The sequence below is a fragment of the Chionomys nivalis genome, chromosome 10 (genome assembly GCF_950005125.1).
Source record: "Chionomys nivalis chromosome 10, mChiNiv1.1, whole genome shotgun sequence".
NCBI classification, from domain to species: domain Eukaryota; kingdom Metazoa; phylum Chordata; class Mammalia; order Rodentia; family Cricetidae; genus Chionomys; species Chionomys nivalis.
Window position 1 is genome coordinate 22,709,606 of NC_080095.1, and position 14,823 is coordinate 22,724,428.

General features: G+C 49.6%; 1 protein-coding gene across 1 annotated transcript in view; it reads left to right on the forward strand.

Moving 5' to 3' along the window:
* Syne3 (spectrin repeat containing nuclear envelope family member 3) overlaps window positions 1-8,888 on the forward strand; it is an 81,312-nt gene extending 72,424 nt beyond the window's left edge. Inside the window, exon 18 of the mRNA XM_057783276.1 lies at window positions 5,252-8,888. Coding sequence (XP_057639259.1) covers window positions 5,252-5,461 — 210 coding nt within the window. The 3' untranslated portion in view covers window positions 5,462-8,888. The remainder of the gene's footprint in view (window positions 1-5,251) is intronic.
* The last annotated feature ends 5,935 nt before the right edge of the window (window positions 8,889-14,823 follow it).

The following is a 14,823-nucleotide window of genomic DNA, read 5'->3' on the forward strand; positions in this document are numbered from 1 at the left end:
AGACACTGCTTTGATTACTGTACCAGCAGGTGTAAACCAGGACTGACCCAAGAGCCTGGAATATTCTGGGGAAATTGGATTGTGTGGCGTCTTTGGTCCTAGGGGACACATTAGAAAGGAGTGGCGGAGTCCTTTGCTCTACCAGGCCCGTGATTTAGTCACAGCTAAAGTGAGAACAGTACCAGTTCCTGCCTCTAGGTGGCGCACCCACTGCCCGAACTCTGTGTGCCAGGACTTGTTTCTAGGGAGTCTCAGTTCCATTTCTTATGCTTTGACCAAATATCTAACAGAAAAAAAAAAAAAAAAAAAACTTGAGAAGGGATTTGCTTTGGCTCAGGGTTTCAGAGCGTGCAGCCACAGTCGTTAGGACTCTGTGCCTGGGCAGTATGTCTTTGTATTGGGAGCTTGTGGCAGAGGATGGCTCTCCACTTCCTGACCAACCAGGGAGGGAGAGAAAAAGTAAGAGGTTGAGGGAGGGGGCAGTGAAGATGGGGAGGGGGAGAGAGGGATAGGGAGAGGAGAAGAGGGAGAAAATGAGGACCCAGACCTAGTAAGATCCTCAACCAGCTAGGCCCCAACTTCCACATATCCCACAACCTCCCCTTGTTAGGAACCACCAACTAGGGACTAAACAGTTAAAACTGTGAACCTGTGGGGATATTTCTGATTCCAGTCAGGACACTTGTGGCTAGCGCATCTCATTTTACCCTGACATTGACACCAAGTAGCATGCTCTAAGCCTGGGGGGAAATGGCATGAGCTGCTGTATCCACCAGACATGTGACAGCCGATAGCATCAGCCCTCAGGTCTCGACAGCTATGTTTAACTTTTCACAGGGTACCTTGGGACCCTCTTCCCCATTCCTGTTCCTTGCTGTCCCTAATGCTGCCCTTGATTTCTTGTCTAACATCGACTGTAGTGACATGAACCCCCAGCATACTCTGGCTCACGGAACCTGGAGTCACTTCAGGTCTCATTCCCCAGAGTCTGAATCCCAGATGTGGGCTCCCTGGATCCATTTCTGGCCTCTGGCAACTTCAGGAGAATGGGTGACTCATAGATCAAGTAGGGCTTATTATGAACCAAGGCTACACCCGGGGCCCTTTGCCAACCAGCTTTATGGCCTTGGACAAATCACCTTGCCTTAGGGTTCCCTTTCCCATATGTGAAGTGGAAATGTCAATATTGTCTTAATTTACTCTGTGAATTAATTTTGAAGACTGTGTGAACCAGAATACACCAAGGCAGACATGTCTCGCCCAGGATCCTCCCTAGTTCAGAAGGGTATGAACCTCAGGGACTAGGAAAGGAGGTTTGGAAAGGACAGGTGGCCCGGACTGCCTGGCCTGGTGGCCACTGGTGGAAGATGGAAGTCCCAGTATTCAATCTGTCTGTTGTTACTTCACTTTAAGTCCCTCCATGGTTGGGAGTCTCCATCCACGCAGCCTAAACTAGAGTTGGTCAGAGGTGTCCGACCTTTCGACACTGAGACATAACATCTCCTACAAACACGTGACATGTGGGCCATGGATTGCACACCTCTGTCAGATTCTAAGTGGTGGCTGCATCCAGATCCCTGGCACGGTCATGGTCTCCTCTGACTTCTTGTTGTTCATTTGTTTTGTCAGTGCCAAGTCAGTGATGACTCTGTGTCTGTTTAATGTGCTCAAAACCCATCAGCCAGCCAAAGAGTGACAGTGTGCCATCCTGGAGCGTGTGCACCTGATTGGGTGGAGAGCGGCAGGAACATCTATGCAGAGCTGGGGCTTGGCCGTCTCTGCACCAGAGGGTTCTAGAGCAACCACGAGAGCTCACAACCCCAGTCGTCACCAAATAGCCCTGTTTAACTACAGCTAGGAGATGCCAGCCGTTGTACTGTTGGAAATACTAACTAGGAGGTTTTATGTGTTTATCCGTGCTATGTTTCACAGGTAGGCATATAAAATGCTGACTTCAGTTCTGGCTTCCTTTTAAGCCAGTAAACCTCAGCTTCCTAGAAAGAAGGAAGCCATGCGTGGCGGCTTGATATTCAGAGACAATTAGGATGGCCCGTGAACCCAGATGGCTGTGCCTAGCTCTGAGCTTCTGATCCACTGGTCCAGATAGTTTGTGAATCTGTATTTCTGACTCAGTCCCAGGTGTTGTTCACACTTCTAGTTCAGAGACCACACTTTGAGAACCAGTGTTTTATGCTCTGGATTCAAATCCAGACTCAGTCACTGGTATGTGTGTGTGACATTGCTCAACGTGATCTTGCAATGGCGGAAATGAGTCCTCTAAACTCAAGGCAGGAAGTTTCCTTCCTAGCGACTGGCACATAGCAGGCTCTAATCATCGTGTATGTGAGGGCCTGAGCCTCAGAGGCCTGTGGACACTGTTTCTTCTTCTTCCTCCTCCTCCTTCTTCTGGAAAGAGCAGCAACACAGAGATCTCGTGTTAGTCAGTTTTCGGTTGCTATTACAAAATGCTTGAGAAAATCCACTTATAAAGAGGGAAAGGTTATTTGGTCCACAGGTTTTATAGAGTTTCCCATCCATGGTCAGTTGTCTTTGGGCCTTTAGTGAGGCAATACATTGTGGTGGGAACATGAGGTGGAACAAAACTACCCACCTCATGGCCAGGAAGCCAAAGAAGAGGAAGAGAAGACCCCGGTCTGTTCCATGATCCTTTTCAAGGACACACCCCCAATAGGTCCCACCTCCTTCATCATTATTACTTATTTCATGTGTTTGAGTGTTTCACCTGCATGTATGTGTACCACATGCATGCAGTACCTTCAGAGGCCAGAAGAGGGCATTGGATCCCCTAGAACTGGAGTTACAGTTGTAAACTGCCCTGTGGGTGCTAGGAATCGAACCTAGGTCCCTTGCAAGAGCAGTGTTCTTAACAGCTGAGTCATCCGTCGCCCCACCTCTTAAGGATTCCATTCCTCCAAATACTCTAGCATGGAGAACCGTTCTGTAACTCATAAGTCTCTATGGGACACTCAAAACCCAAATTCACCGTCCTCATGTGTTTTTAGCTTAGGTTAGGTATGTGCACATATGATAGGACTCCACACATGTGTGCACACACATGCATAAACTCACATGAGCATGCACATATACACATATGCACACGTGTACTTGTGCGCACACACGCAGAGGCCAGCCAGGTAGAACAGAAGTGCCTTCTGCAGAAGTTGAAATCGCACCAACTTCAAACCCTTCTGTGTGTTATTTTCAGCCCACAGGGAAGAAAGACACCCACTGTGGAGCTGATGATGTATGTGCGGTTGATTCTCCACACTTCCTTTACTCCCCCCAGGCCTCAAGTCATCTGAGGCTCCAGCTACGTCAGCAGCTTCAGCCTGTTTGTTTGCATAAACAGAATAATTAAGATTTATTAAACTTGTTCTGCCAGCTTGGTGCCAGTGGATGCTTGCCTGCAGCACTCAGACACACAAATCGTAGCTGCCGCTCGAATGGCAGCCGGGCCATGAGTCACCTCAAGCCCCACTGGGGCCTAGGACGTGTGTTACCCTCCCTGAAGACAGTCTTTGCACTGTAGCCCTGAGCTGGCTGGAGCTGCTGCTCTCTAGTTTGCAGGGCCAGGCACAGTGTGCCAAGGTGCTCTTGGTGCCACCCAGGAGTGGTACTATCTGATCATATTCCCATGGTTTTAAGATTCATAATTTATTTTACATTTTCCCTTTGCTGGAACTTAGATTTTTGTTCAATTCTTCTTCACCTCCTCTCTCTCCCTTCCTCCCTTCCCAGAGTCTCCCATAGCTCAGGCTAGCCTCAAATTCGCTGTGAGGATGAACCTGGATTTCTAATTCTGCCTCTACCTTCTGAGTGCCAGCATCACAGTGGACACTATCATACTCACTTACCCAGTGTCACGTGGACGCTATCATACCCGCTTACCCAGAGTCACGTGGACGCTATCATACCCGCTTACCCAGAGTCACGTGGACGCTATCATACCCGCTTACCCAGAGTCACGGTGGATGCTATCATACCCGCTTACCCAGAGTCACGTGGACGCTATCATACCCGCTTACCCAGAGTCACGTGGACGCTATCATACCCGCTTACCCAGAGTCACGTGGACGCTATCCTACCCGCTTACCCAGAGTCACGGTGGATGCTATCATACCCGCTTACCCAGAGTCACGTGGACGCTATCATACCCGCTCACCCAGAGTCACGTGGACGCTGTCATACCTGTTTACCCAGTGCTAGGGATCCAGCCAGGATCATACATGCTAGACTCACACTCTACCTACGGAGCCACAACATCGCAGCTCCTTTGTGGAGGCTGTTCAGGCGAGTGCGTTCTGGCCTTGGTGGTGGTTGCTTTGTCTTTTGGTAGTAAGATAATGGCTGCCTTCCAGCAGGTGCCCGGGGTGGGTGGAATACAGTGATACCAACCTCGGAAGGCATCGGTCGGCTTCCCGTGGTAGAGGATAGCTGTCGCAGCTGAGGGTTAAAAGTTCAAAACCGGAAGTATGGTTTCCTCTGAGTATGTTTTGCTTTCTAAGTCAAGTCTTTGTGAGTTTGGGACTGTGGGTCCACCAGCCAGGGGCTTGTGTCATCCCTGGCCGAATCTATGGCTCTGTTGTGCCTTTTCCTTTCGAATCCTGGAATGGTTTAAGGAAACTGCAGAGATCCTCGTGGCTGGCAAAACCAACATCAGCTGCGTGCCATAATTTTCTCACTGTTGTGAGAAATTACAGAAGCCACTTAAGGAGGGGTTTGAGGGTACAGTGGGGAACAGTGGGGACTTGCCTTGTACGGAGTCATGGTCATACTGTGTCCACAGTCTGGGAGCAGAGAGAGGTAGATGTTGAATGTTTTCTTCTTTTTCTCTTTCTTTCTTTCTTTCTTTCTTTCTTTCTTTCTTTCTTTCTTTCTTTCTTTCTCTTCCTTCCTTCCTTCCTCCCTCCCTCCCTCCCTCCCTCCCTCCCTCCCTTCAAGACAGGGTTTATCCTTTTTATTCAGTCCAGATCTCAGCCCATGAGATGGTTCCACCCACAGTTAAGGCGGGTCTTCCCACCTCAGCCTGATCTAGAGCTCCCTCATAGACATACTCAGAGGCTTTTTTCCATAGTGACTCTTGATTGACAGCCAAGACTAACCATCGCCAGTCTCTTCCCAGTGGGCAGACTGTGCCGCTGTGGTCACACAGTTTACCCAGCATGTCCCCCTGCCCCACTTCCCCTTGAACCTCCTAGTTGCTCACCGTGTATCTTGCCTTGGTTCACAGAGTCGACAGCAGAGGCGGTGGCGGAATCCCTGCTCTCTCCTACAGAAAGCTTGCCGGGTGGCGCTGCCACTCCAGCTCCTGCTCCTGCTCCTTCTGCTGCTGCTCTTCCTGCTGCCAGCCGGGGAGGAAGAGCGCAGCTGCGCCCTGGCCAACAACTTCGCCCGCTCCTTCGCACTCATGCTTCGGTACAACGGCCCCCCGCCCACCTAGTCCTCTGGGATCTACAGGTGACGTTCTGCAGTCCCTCTGAGGCTGGCTTTAGAGGGAAGCTGGACAGTCCAGACACCCAGAACAGTCTCAGTCTAAATGCTGCATCCGTTCCCAGAACAAACTTGCTTTTTTCTACGATGTCATTTCTGTCTATTTATACTGAATGTGTACTATGTGTGGTTAGGGAATAATGTACAGAATTTTTATATGTGTGTATGTATATGCTCAGTGAGGATAACTTCAGACTCGATGTTTCTTTGTGCCTAAGGAAGTCCCCAGCAGTGTGTTTCTCTAGTGGAATTTGTGACACTCGTGCCTTAGCCTCCTGTCATCCTGGCAGACAGGAGAAATCACACATTACTTTTATGATGACCTGTCACCCAGGAATCCAGGCGTCAGTGCAGAAGTCTCCGAGCTGTGAGCGTAGCTGAGCAGAACCGGAGCCCTAGGGCTTTTGTACATGTGGCTAGGTTAAAGCCGCAGACACAGGCACAGTCAGAGCAGTGAGACCGGACAAGGGACAGAGGGACGGGGGACACCGAGAGAGGAGCAGAAGACCTGTAAAGGAAGGACAATGTGCCACAGAGTGATGGTGCTTAGCGCCCCACCCCCACGCGGCAGCCACTGACAGCACAGACCGCGAGGAATGCCCGTGACCATGACCGTGACCCCGTGTCTTCAGGAAGTGGCTGGGGTTTTGTTTGTGTGTTTTCTCCAGGAGAAAGAAAAAGGAAGACGAATCTGGCATTTTATTCTGATGTACAAGGGTGAAGTACATTGCCAGTGGCCTGTGCCAGTCCCAGGAGGCCTGTGCCATTTTGTTGTTGGGCTTTCTACCAGCTAGGATATGAACTGAGGGCAGAGTGGGAACACAGGCCTACACGAGGCAGAGAAGACTCAGGCCGTCTGAAGGGGTCTCTCTTCCCTTCCGAGAAGGAACTGTGCGGACTGGTGGGCCTACAGGGCTGGGCAAGTCCTACTTTCTTCCCCCGTGGGCCTAGGGCTCACCACCTACACCCAGGCAGGAGCAGGCAAAGTGGGCTCCAGGCACGCGTGGGAGGCATCTGTTGTGACTCCAGGCTATGCCCGAGGCTGGAAACATAACCAGGGAATGCTGGAATGATTCCTAAGAGGGTTAAAACTGGATCAGGTTTGACCTAAACTGACACTTTTTTTCTTAGAATTTTTAGAAAAGTCTTAATGCCCCCTTTTTAACAGATGGAATTTGTCTGTAAGGTGTGGATACCCTCAGGCTTAGCCATCAGAGGCACAACCAGTGTTAAAGACCCAGAGAGGCACTTTAAACACGACAAATACTGAGGCCCTAAGAGGGACCTGACTCAAAGGTCACCACCCTTACACACACACACACACACACACACACACACACACACACACGTCCTTCCCAAGCTGGCATCAGGCTACACCATGTACGGCTTCCATCTTAGCACAGAACCTAGGAAAGGCTGGGCATTGGCTAGAAGGAATGCAACACCTTGGGGCTTGTTGCTTGGTCTGTGACCTCAGCCACAAGGCCTCCCCTGCACCTAGCCACTTTGCTGGGAAAACAGGGATTGGTGAACCCTGACCTCAGACCCAGGTAGCCGAATCCTGATGCTCACTAAGGCCGTTGGTCCACCACTTAGTCAGAACTGTGGCAGAGGACATCAGTGCTTCCTTTTCTACTTCCCCATTTCACAGGTGAGAAACCTGAGGCCCAGAGAAAGGAAGTCACTTGCCCATAACCACACAGCAAGAACCTATAAAGCCATAAGTGGGTTGGTCACCACAGTCTTCAAGTGATAGCACAACCTCCCCCATATCTTCCTTCCCAAGAAAAAGAGGACTAGGGTGTGGCTCAGAGATGGAACACTTGGCCAACAGGTGTAGGTCCTGGGTTCCATCCACAGAACTTACGAGAAATAGAGAGAAAACAGAAAAGAGAGCTGTTTACTATGAATGTAGCCCTGTCTCGTGGCAAATGCTGGGGAGGGTGAAGCTGCGATATGTGGGTGCTGGGGTGGTTGAGAACATTGCATTTTTAACTATTGACAGTGATACTGTGGGTTGCTCGTTTGCATAACTTTTTTAACAGAGGGGATTGATATCTTTATTACTTTCATATGAATATAGCTGGAATATGACATGCTAGCCATTTCTGGGTGCTTTTCAGACACAACTTCTTTTGCTTAAAATGGATATAGACACCTGCTATTGTGACGTGGTCTCCTAGCCAGTTACCATAGCAAGTTGGAAGGTGTCCCTGGAGAGAAGTGTTGGAGCTTAAAAAGCTGACAAGGTCTTTGTTAGGAGTGTTGTGTGTGTGTGTGTGTGTTGTACATGTGTGTGTATGTATGTGTGTGTGGATGTATGTGTATGTGGGTGTGTGTATGTGTGTATGTATGTGTGTGTGGATGTATGTGTATGTGGGTGTGTGTATGTGTGTATGTATGTGGGCATGTGTGTGTGTATGTATGTGGGTGTGGGTTTTATTGTTCTTTTGTCCTGCGTACAGTGTTCCTATGTAACCATCCTAGGTCAGCCCGGGAACATGTGTGTGCAAGGATCCAAGCAGGAAATATCAATGCCATTGGTCCCCTACCCTGCGCTCCTCTTTCTGCCCTTTTCTGCACCATTTGTTCTCTGAGTGCAGAATGCAAGGGCAGAGTACATGTTTATAATGCAGGTAGAGTAAATGGAGTTAGTGGTCAGGACAGCAAGTGAGCTAGGAAGCCCTGGAGGTGCTGGTGGGAAGGGCGCAGGGGCCACTCTCCAGACACAGGCTGTGATGGTTTGAGAGAAAATGGCCCCCACAGGGAGTGTCACTGCTACGTGTGTGGCCTTGTTGGAAGAAGTGTGTCACTGTGGGCGTGGGCTTTGAGATCTCTTGCTCAAGCTTCCCTCAGTGTGACAGTCAGTCAACATCCTGCTGTCTGCCTGCATGCTGCCATGCTCCCTGTCATGATGATAATAGACTGAATCTCTGAAACTGTAAGCGAGCTACTCCAATTAAATGTTTTCTTTGTGGCCATGGTGTCTCTTGACAGCAATTAAAAACAAAACAAAAAAAAAAAAAACAAACAAACCCTAACTAAGACACCGGTGATGTCTTTCCATGAGAAACCAGCAGCAAAGAGCTGGCATCTCATTGATTCCCACAGCGCCCAGCCTAGTTCAAACTGAGAGACTAAGGGGGACCTTTCTTTCTCCCTTTAGTGTGGAGCCGCAGAGGGTTTGAGAAGCAAAGCCAAGCTGACCTGGCCCGGGTAATCAGATGGGAAACAGGAAAGGAGGAGAGCACAGTTAGGGACCACAGAGGCTGCACACTAAGTTGCCATGGAACCAAAGTTTATGTTGTGTGTGTTTACCACTGTTGAAGAAGGGAGACAGCAAGGAAGGGAGATAGGAAGTGGGGAATAGAAGAGAGAGAAGGAGGTGGGGAGGGAGGGGGAGAGAGAGAGAGGGAGAGGGAGAGGGAGAGGAGAGAAAAGAGGAGGGGGAAGATGGGTGGGTGGATAGATGGATGGATAAACAGACAGACAGACAGATAGGGGAAGTGCCCTGTCCCCTCTTCATCCTAACCCATTTATTAAGTCCTTGGAGTTCCTTCTTGGGACCACACATGTTGGTGCATTAAGATAAACAAAATCTAGGCCCTACTCTGTGGACATCCTGGACCAGGAAGTGTCTGCTCTGTATAAGATGTTGAACCCAGACTAGGGTCTTGCCCTTGACTTTGCTCATCTGCATCCCACATGTGCTGCTCAGCCCAGCAGGAGCTAGAGGGCCTGGAGGAAACATAGGGGGACCGGGAATAAGTAGGAGTGTGTCTCGTGGCCTCTGCAGATTAAAAGTGGCTGTGACTTTGAGGGCAGAGGAGATGGACTAGGGGGCCCAGCTGAGGGGCACACATCTAAGTTTTTAGACACAACTCAGGAGGGGTTATACCCCACTTCCCTCCATTGGAGGTCAGCCTCTAGTGAAGGCTTCTCTGTTCCCCTCACCCTAGTCTTGTACTCTGTCCAGGTCAGTTTGGAAGAGAGAAGTGGGCCATTTCCCCCTTAACATACCTGTGACAGACATGAGCCTTTCTCTCTCTCCAGCCTGAATGGACTTCCTGATCTTCAGACCACTTTAAGTGTTTCTGCTAATTTGTCCTGTGGGAAAAGTACCTGCTTGTCATCCTCATCCCTGATCCTAGCCCCCTCAGAAGACCAAATTCTTGTCTGCTTCTTTCCCGCAACCCCCACATTAACTTAGAACATTCCAGTAATAAGTCAGTTTTCCTTAGCAAGGAAGAAAGGTAGAATGGATCAGGCTGGTGCCTAGGTGTATCGGCCACTATTGGAACCAAAATTCCAGGTTCATTCTGAGCGCTCGCTGCATCTGGGTCTCATGCTCTGTTAGTAGAACTTGGAGGTGTGGCCTCTGTGCTGTCCGCCAGCCCCTGCTGGTTGTTGAGAGTCCCTGAGCAGACCTGTCATGGAGCACCCATCCTGGGAAACCTGAGATGCACTTCAGAGGCAGCTCTCCTGTCCTGCAGAGCCCGGGCTGCACTCCCCACCCTGCCCTGTGTTCACATCTTCCAGGAAGCACACAGTGGCTTTCAGTCTCTCTTGGCTACACTGAGCTCCTAAGAGCAAATCCTGAAAAGGAAAAAAGGGCCACAGCTCTTCCAGACTAGTGCTAACCTCCTAACTGAGACCCACCATCACCCAGCAGACAGACCCCAACCTCTCTAGCACAGGGTTGCAACTGGAGGACTTACGATCAGCCAACATTTCCCCCTCAGCCCCAAGGCACAAGAGGAGGACTTTCTATTAATCAACATATGAACGAGGAGAGGTGGGGTTATTTTAAAAAATATAACCAAAGAACAAAAGCCTAGGGTCTCTCAGCACAAACCTTATAGGCAGCCCACAGGACTTAGCATCCTCCAGGCACCTGCCTGCCTGTGGTTCCCATGGTAACATCATAGGTGCTCACAGCATGGTACCCAGCCATCCCTGAACACAGGAGATAGCAGTGGCAGAGGAGTTCGGCTTCCCAAGAGATCCTGGGCTTCCTCTCAAGCCCAGAGCTGACCGAAGGCCTCAGCGCCTCTCAGCTCTGTGGCCATGTGATTCCTCGGGTCCCCACTCAGTATTGTTGTGCTAGCTCAACAGTCAGGCCACCTGGACTCCTAGTGACACTGTGCAGATGAGGGACAGAGCCAGTAACCCCTCTTCTAGTTCTAAGGGAAGACAGAAAAAGAAACTCACAAGGTAGGGCCTTCAATACAGCCCAACTCCTAAGAGCCTGTGGAGTCATGAGCTTATGTACTGAGCCCAGAGCACAGACATGGCTAGCAACCTATCTAAAAGCAGCCACCCAGTGGGTGAGTGAGACGTTTAGGATTGGAACCCAGGGGTGACTGGTCACAAGTTGGGTATTTTTCTGCCACTGTGTGGAGCTTGCCTTCGTCTTGCATTGGTTTTCTTTCCCTTATGGACCACAGGCCACTGCTACTTCCATATCTATCAGGTTAGCCTGTTGGAAGGTGCCATTTCTGTGCAGGTTGCAGAGTTCCTCTCCTGTATCTATTCTGCCAGCCCGCTCTTTGACTCCCATTGCCAGTGGGAACTGGGAGCACCAGGATAGAGTACCAGGGGCAGGGCTGGAAATAGACTCAGGCCACCGCTATCAGGGGCAATTGCAGGATAGAAACTGCTTTGAGAGATCACTATTCATGGAGCCAAATTCTTCTAGAAGAGCAAAGATGCAGGGTTCGAGCAAGTTCTTGGAGTGCCTGGGATAAAGAGGTGGACAGGGTAGGTGTGTGCATGTCTGTGTGCGTGCGTGCATATGTGTCTGTGTGTGTGCATGCATGTTCGTGTGTATGTGTGTTGCATAAGTGTATTTTGGTGTCCAGAGCAATCAAATTGTTTCCTTGTGTAAACAGTACAGAGGGACCATCTCCTCATGTCACAGGTCTGTGATTATAAAACATGAATTTTTGATAAGTTCAGCTTTCTGGGAAGGGAGGCAGAATTAGAGCCAAATGATTGTCTTGGAACATGTGTGTGTTATCTCGGTTCATATCAAGTCCAGAGCTGACTGAGGGCCTCCGTGCTTCTCCACTCTGTCGGAAGAGCTATGTGAGTCCTCCGGTCCCTGCTCACTGCTGTTATAAAACCGCGTGAGGGTCCCTGCCTCTTGCTCACTTTGGTGGCAGCAGTGTTCTGAAAGATGAGTTCATGTTTTCATTGTTGCTTTATGTTTTTCTTTTAATGTATCTGCTCTATGTTTGGAAATAAAAAGCTCTATTTTGGTCTATGAGATGCTGTGTGGTTGCCAGTCCTTCTTCTGAAGTCGGGGGTTATCTGGGGGAAGGCATGAGGTGGAAGATGCAGCAGGATTATTGTAATTGGAGGTTTCTCTCCCACCCGCCAGTTCCTGAATAACTGCGCTGAGACTTAATATTAATTACAAACCATTTGGCCTATCAGCTCAGGCTCATTGTTAACTAGCTCTTACAACTTAAATTAACCCATTTCTATTATTCTATATTGTTGGGGGCCACAGACCCCTGGCCCCTCCTTGACTTTCTTTGCCTGTCTCAGACCAATTTCCACTTTCGGACCAGAGCCCTTCAGCTCTTTCAGTTCTTGGGTTTGAAGATCAGCCTTCTCTACCCACAGTGCTTTGCAAACTTCAGGCAAGAAACAGGATGGATGAGGTGGTGTGGCTCTTGCAGTAGGAACTACATGGGGACATGGCGTGTGTGTGTGTGTGTGTGTGTGTGTGTGAGAGAGAGAGAGAGAGAGAGAGAGAGAGAGAGAGAGAGAGAGAGAGAGAGAGAACTTGTATGTGCTTATACATGCATATGTATGTGTGTGGTATGCTGTCTGGCAAATGCTCTAAATCATTCTGACATGCAGTCCATCTCACATGGCCTGTGTGTTTCCTAGACAAGGAATGCCACTCTGCTCATAGTGAGGTTACTAGCCACTGACCTGGGGCTCACCACTGGTTAACTCCTGAGGACTTCCTAGCTGGACAAGGAGATCACAACTGTGACAAGGAATTTACTCCTGAAGGAAGGGAGGTCTGCCCAGCCCACGGGGTTTAAAGTCTTAAAAAACACAAATACCCTCCGAGGGATTCTGGTGGGTATTATGGTCTCCAGAGGCCTCTCCCCTCCTAACGGTCATCATCAACAACAATGATAATGGAGCATGCGTAAGAACTTTGCCCCATGGGGTCCTCCACCCTGGGTTTGTATGTGGGGTTGCCTATGGTGTTCTGTTAAGTAACCTCCCTGTAGAAGCATCCATCTATCCGGGAGTTAAGAACCTCGGTGTGTGCCGGGCGGTGGTGGCGCACGCCTTTAATCCCAGCACTTGGGAGGCAGAGGCAGGTGGATCTCTGGTCTACAAGAGCTAGTTCCAGGACAGGCTCCAAAACCACAGAGAAACCCTGTCTTGAAAAACCAAAAAAAAAAAAAAAAAAAAAAGAACCTCGGTGTGAAAACGCAATTTCGGTAAGAAATCTGGACCCAGTCCCTCCCCTTTCCGTCTAGCACCTTTCAGGGACTCCGCTCACTGTAAATGTACCGTTAATCACACACATGCTTTCCCAATCTGCCTGGAGTGCTCGTGTGCCTGGCTGGGTGATTCATTCATTTTTATGACTGTGACTTTTTTTTCTAAGTAGGTGTGAAACAGTTCCCTCTGGTTTCATCCACAGCTTCCATCGCAGCAGTGACAGGTTGCAGGGGGGAGGCTCATCCTCTTCTTGTGGACCCCTGGGTAAGAACATTATCCTTCAGCAGGGTCTCTCTGTCATCGGTCCCTGCCTCCATGACCTTCTTTACACTGCTTCCCTCGGCTACGCGTCCCGAGCAGAGATCCGATTTGCTGGGAACTACCGTGGTTGAAAGCCATTGCAATTGGTGTCTGGCTCTGCTTTGGCCTGTCCTGTGGCCTTCAGCTGCCAGTTTCCTTGAGAGGGCTCGTCCACCGAAGAGTGTAAAGGGAAATTGCTCGAATCGTTTTTGAGCCACAGCCCAGCTCACGTTGCTTGTGCATGTGTTTCTCGGCCTTGAGCATGTGCAAGTAATTGAAGCCCCTTTTCTCTTGGAAGGAGGTGACAAGAAAGAATAAGTTTTAAAAAAAAAAGTCTAAGTGCAGTGTGTGTTCTGGATTGCATCCTGGAACAGCGAGGTCCATTAGAAGGAAGCCAATGAAATGCTGTCTGGAGTTCCCTTAACACGGCTATGCCGGCGTTAATGTCCTTTTGATTTTGACAAATGCCCGTGGAATGTAAGGGGTCAGTGGAGGCTGGGAGAAGGTGGTGGGAACGCTTTTGCAGGCTTTCTCGAATCACCCCAAAATTAAGATTTCATGTTTTAAAAATAGTCTTTACAGGCTCTCTTTTGCTCTTCATTTTCTTTCTTCAGAGGGGTGAATCCAACAGGGTTGGAGCGGCCTGGTGAGCATGTGGTTTGAATAACTCCATCTACAAGGCAATTGGCCCTGGGCAAGTTCTCAGCCTCGCTGGCTATTCCCTTGGAGAAACACAGTTTTGAGGACTGGGTGAGATTGGACTTGAATATACAGGTACATGGTAAATAAGAACAGGGACCATTTGTCCAGGACCGGCCCCATCGTCTTCTCCATCCTCCTTGGTGGATTTGAAGCAGGGTATCCTGTTCATCATCTGCACTTGCCCTTCTCCATCATGTTTAGGTTGATGCTAAAACCCTGTGGCAATAACAGGACTCCCAGGTGTCCTGGGGAGACTAGTTGAGGGAAGATTCTAGAATCAGTTCAATTGCAGACAAGAGTTCAGTCTAACTAGTTTGGGGAGAAATGAGTTTGTCATGGGTAGGGAAGTGGCTCACACAACTATTGCAGGAGTAGGAATAGATGCTAACATTCCACAAAGAACCCTCCTACCCCCTACCCTCCCCCATCCATGCTGGCCCCTCCTGATGGCACCAACAGGAGGGCTTGCTGAGCCACGGGAGCTGCCAATGGAAAGGTCTCCTGGTCTCCACTGCCACTCTTAATAATTCATTGATGGCCCTCAGCAGGCTGTCACCTCCAACCCTCCTCTTCCTTGTAGAGAATCTGAGTTGGAAAAGCCCCATAGCATCCAGAACTTTTAGACAAAGGACAAAGCACATGGTAGTCCCACTTAGCCCTTCGTGTACCACAGAGGAGCACTTTGCGGAGAGTTCAAGGGCAATGATCCAGCAAGTCCTCCCTGGGCCACACCTCCGGGTGATCAATATCCATGTACCCTCTATTTCCACATGCCCTCTTTAAAACAAAACCAGCAACAAGGCCAATGCTCCCTAATGCACCTTTTTCCTACAG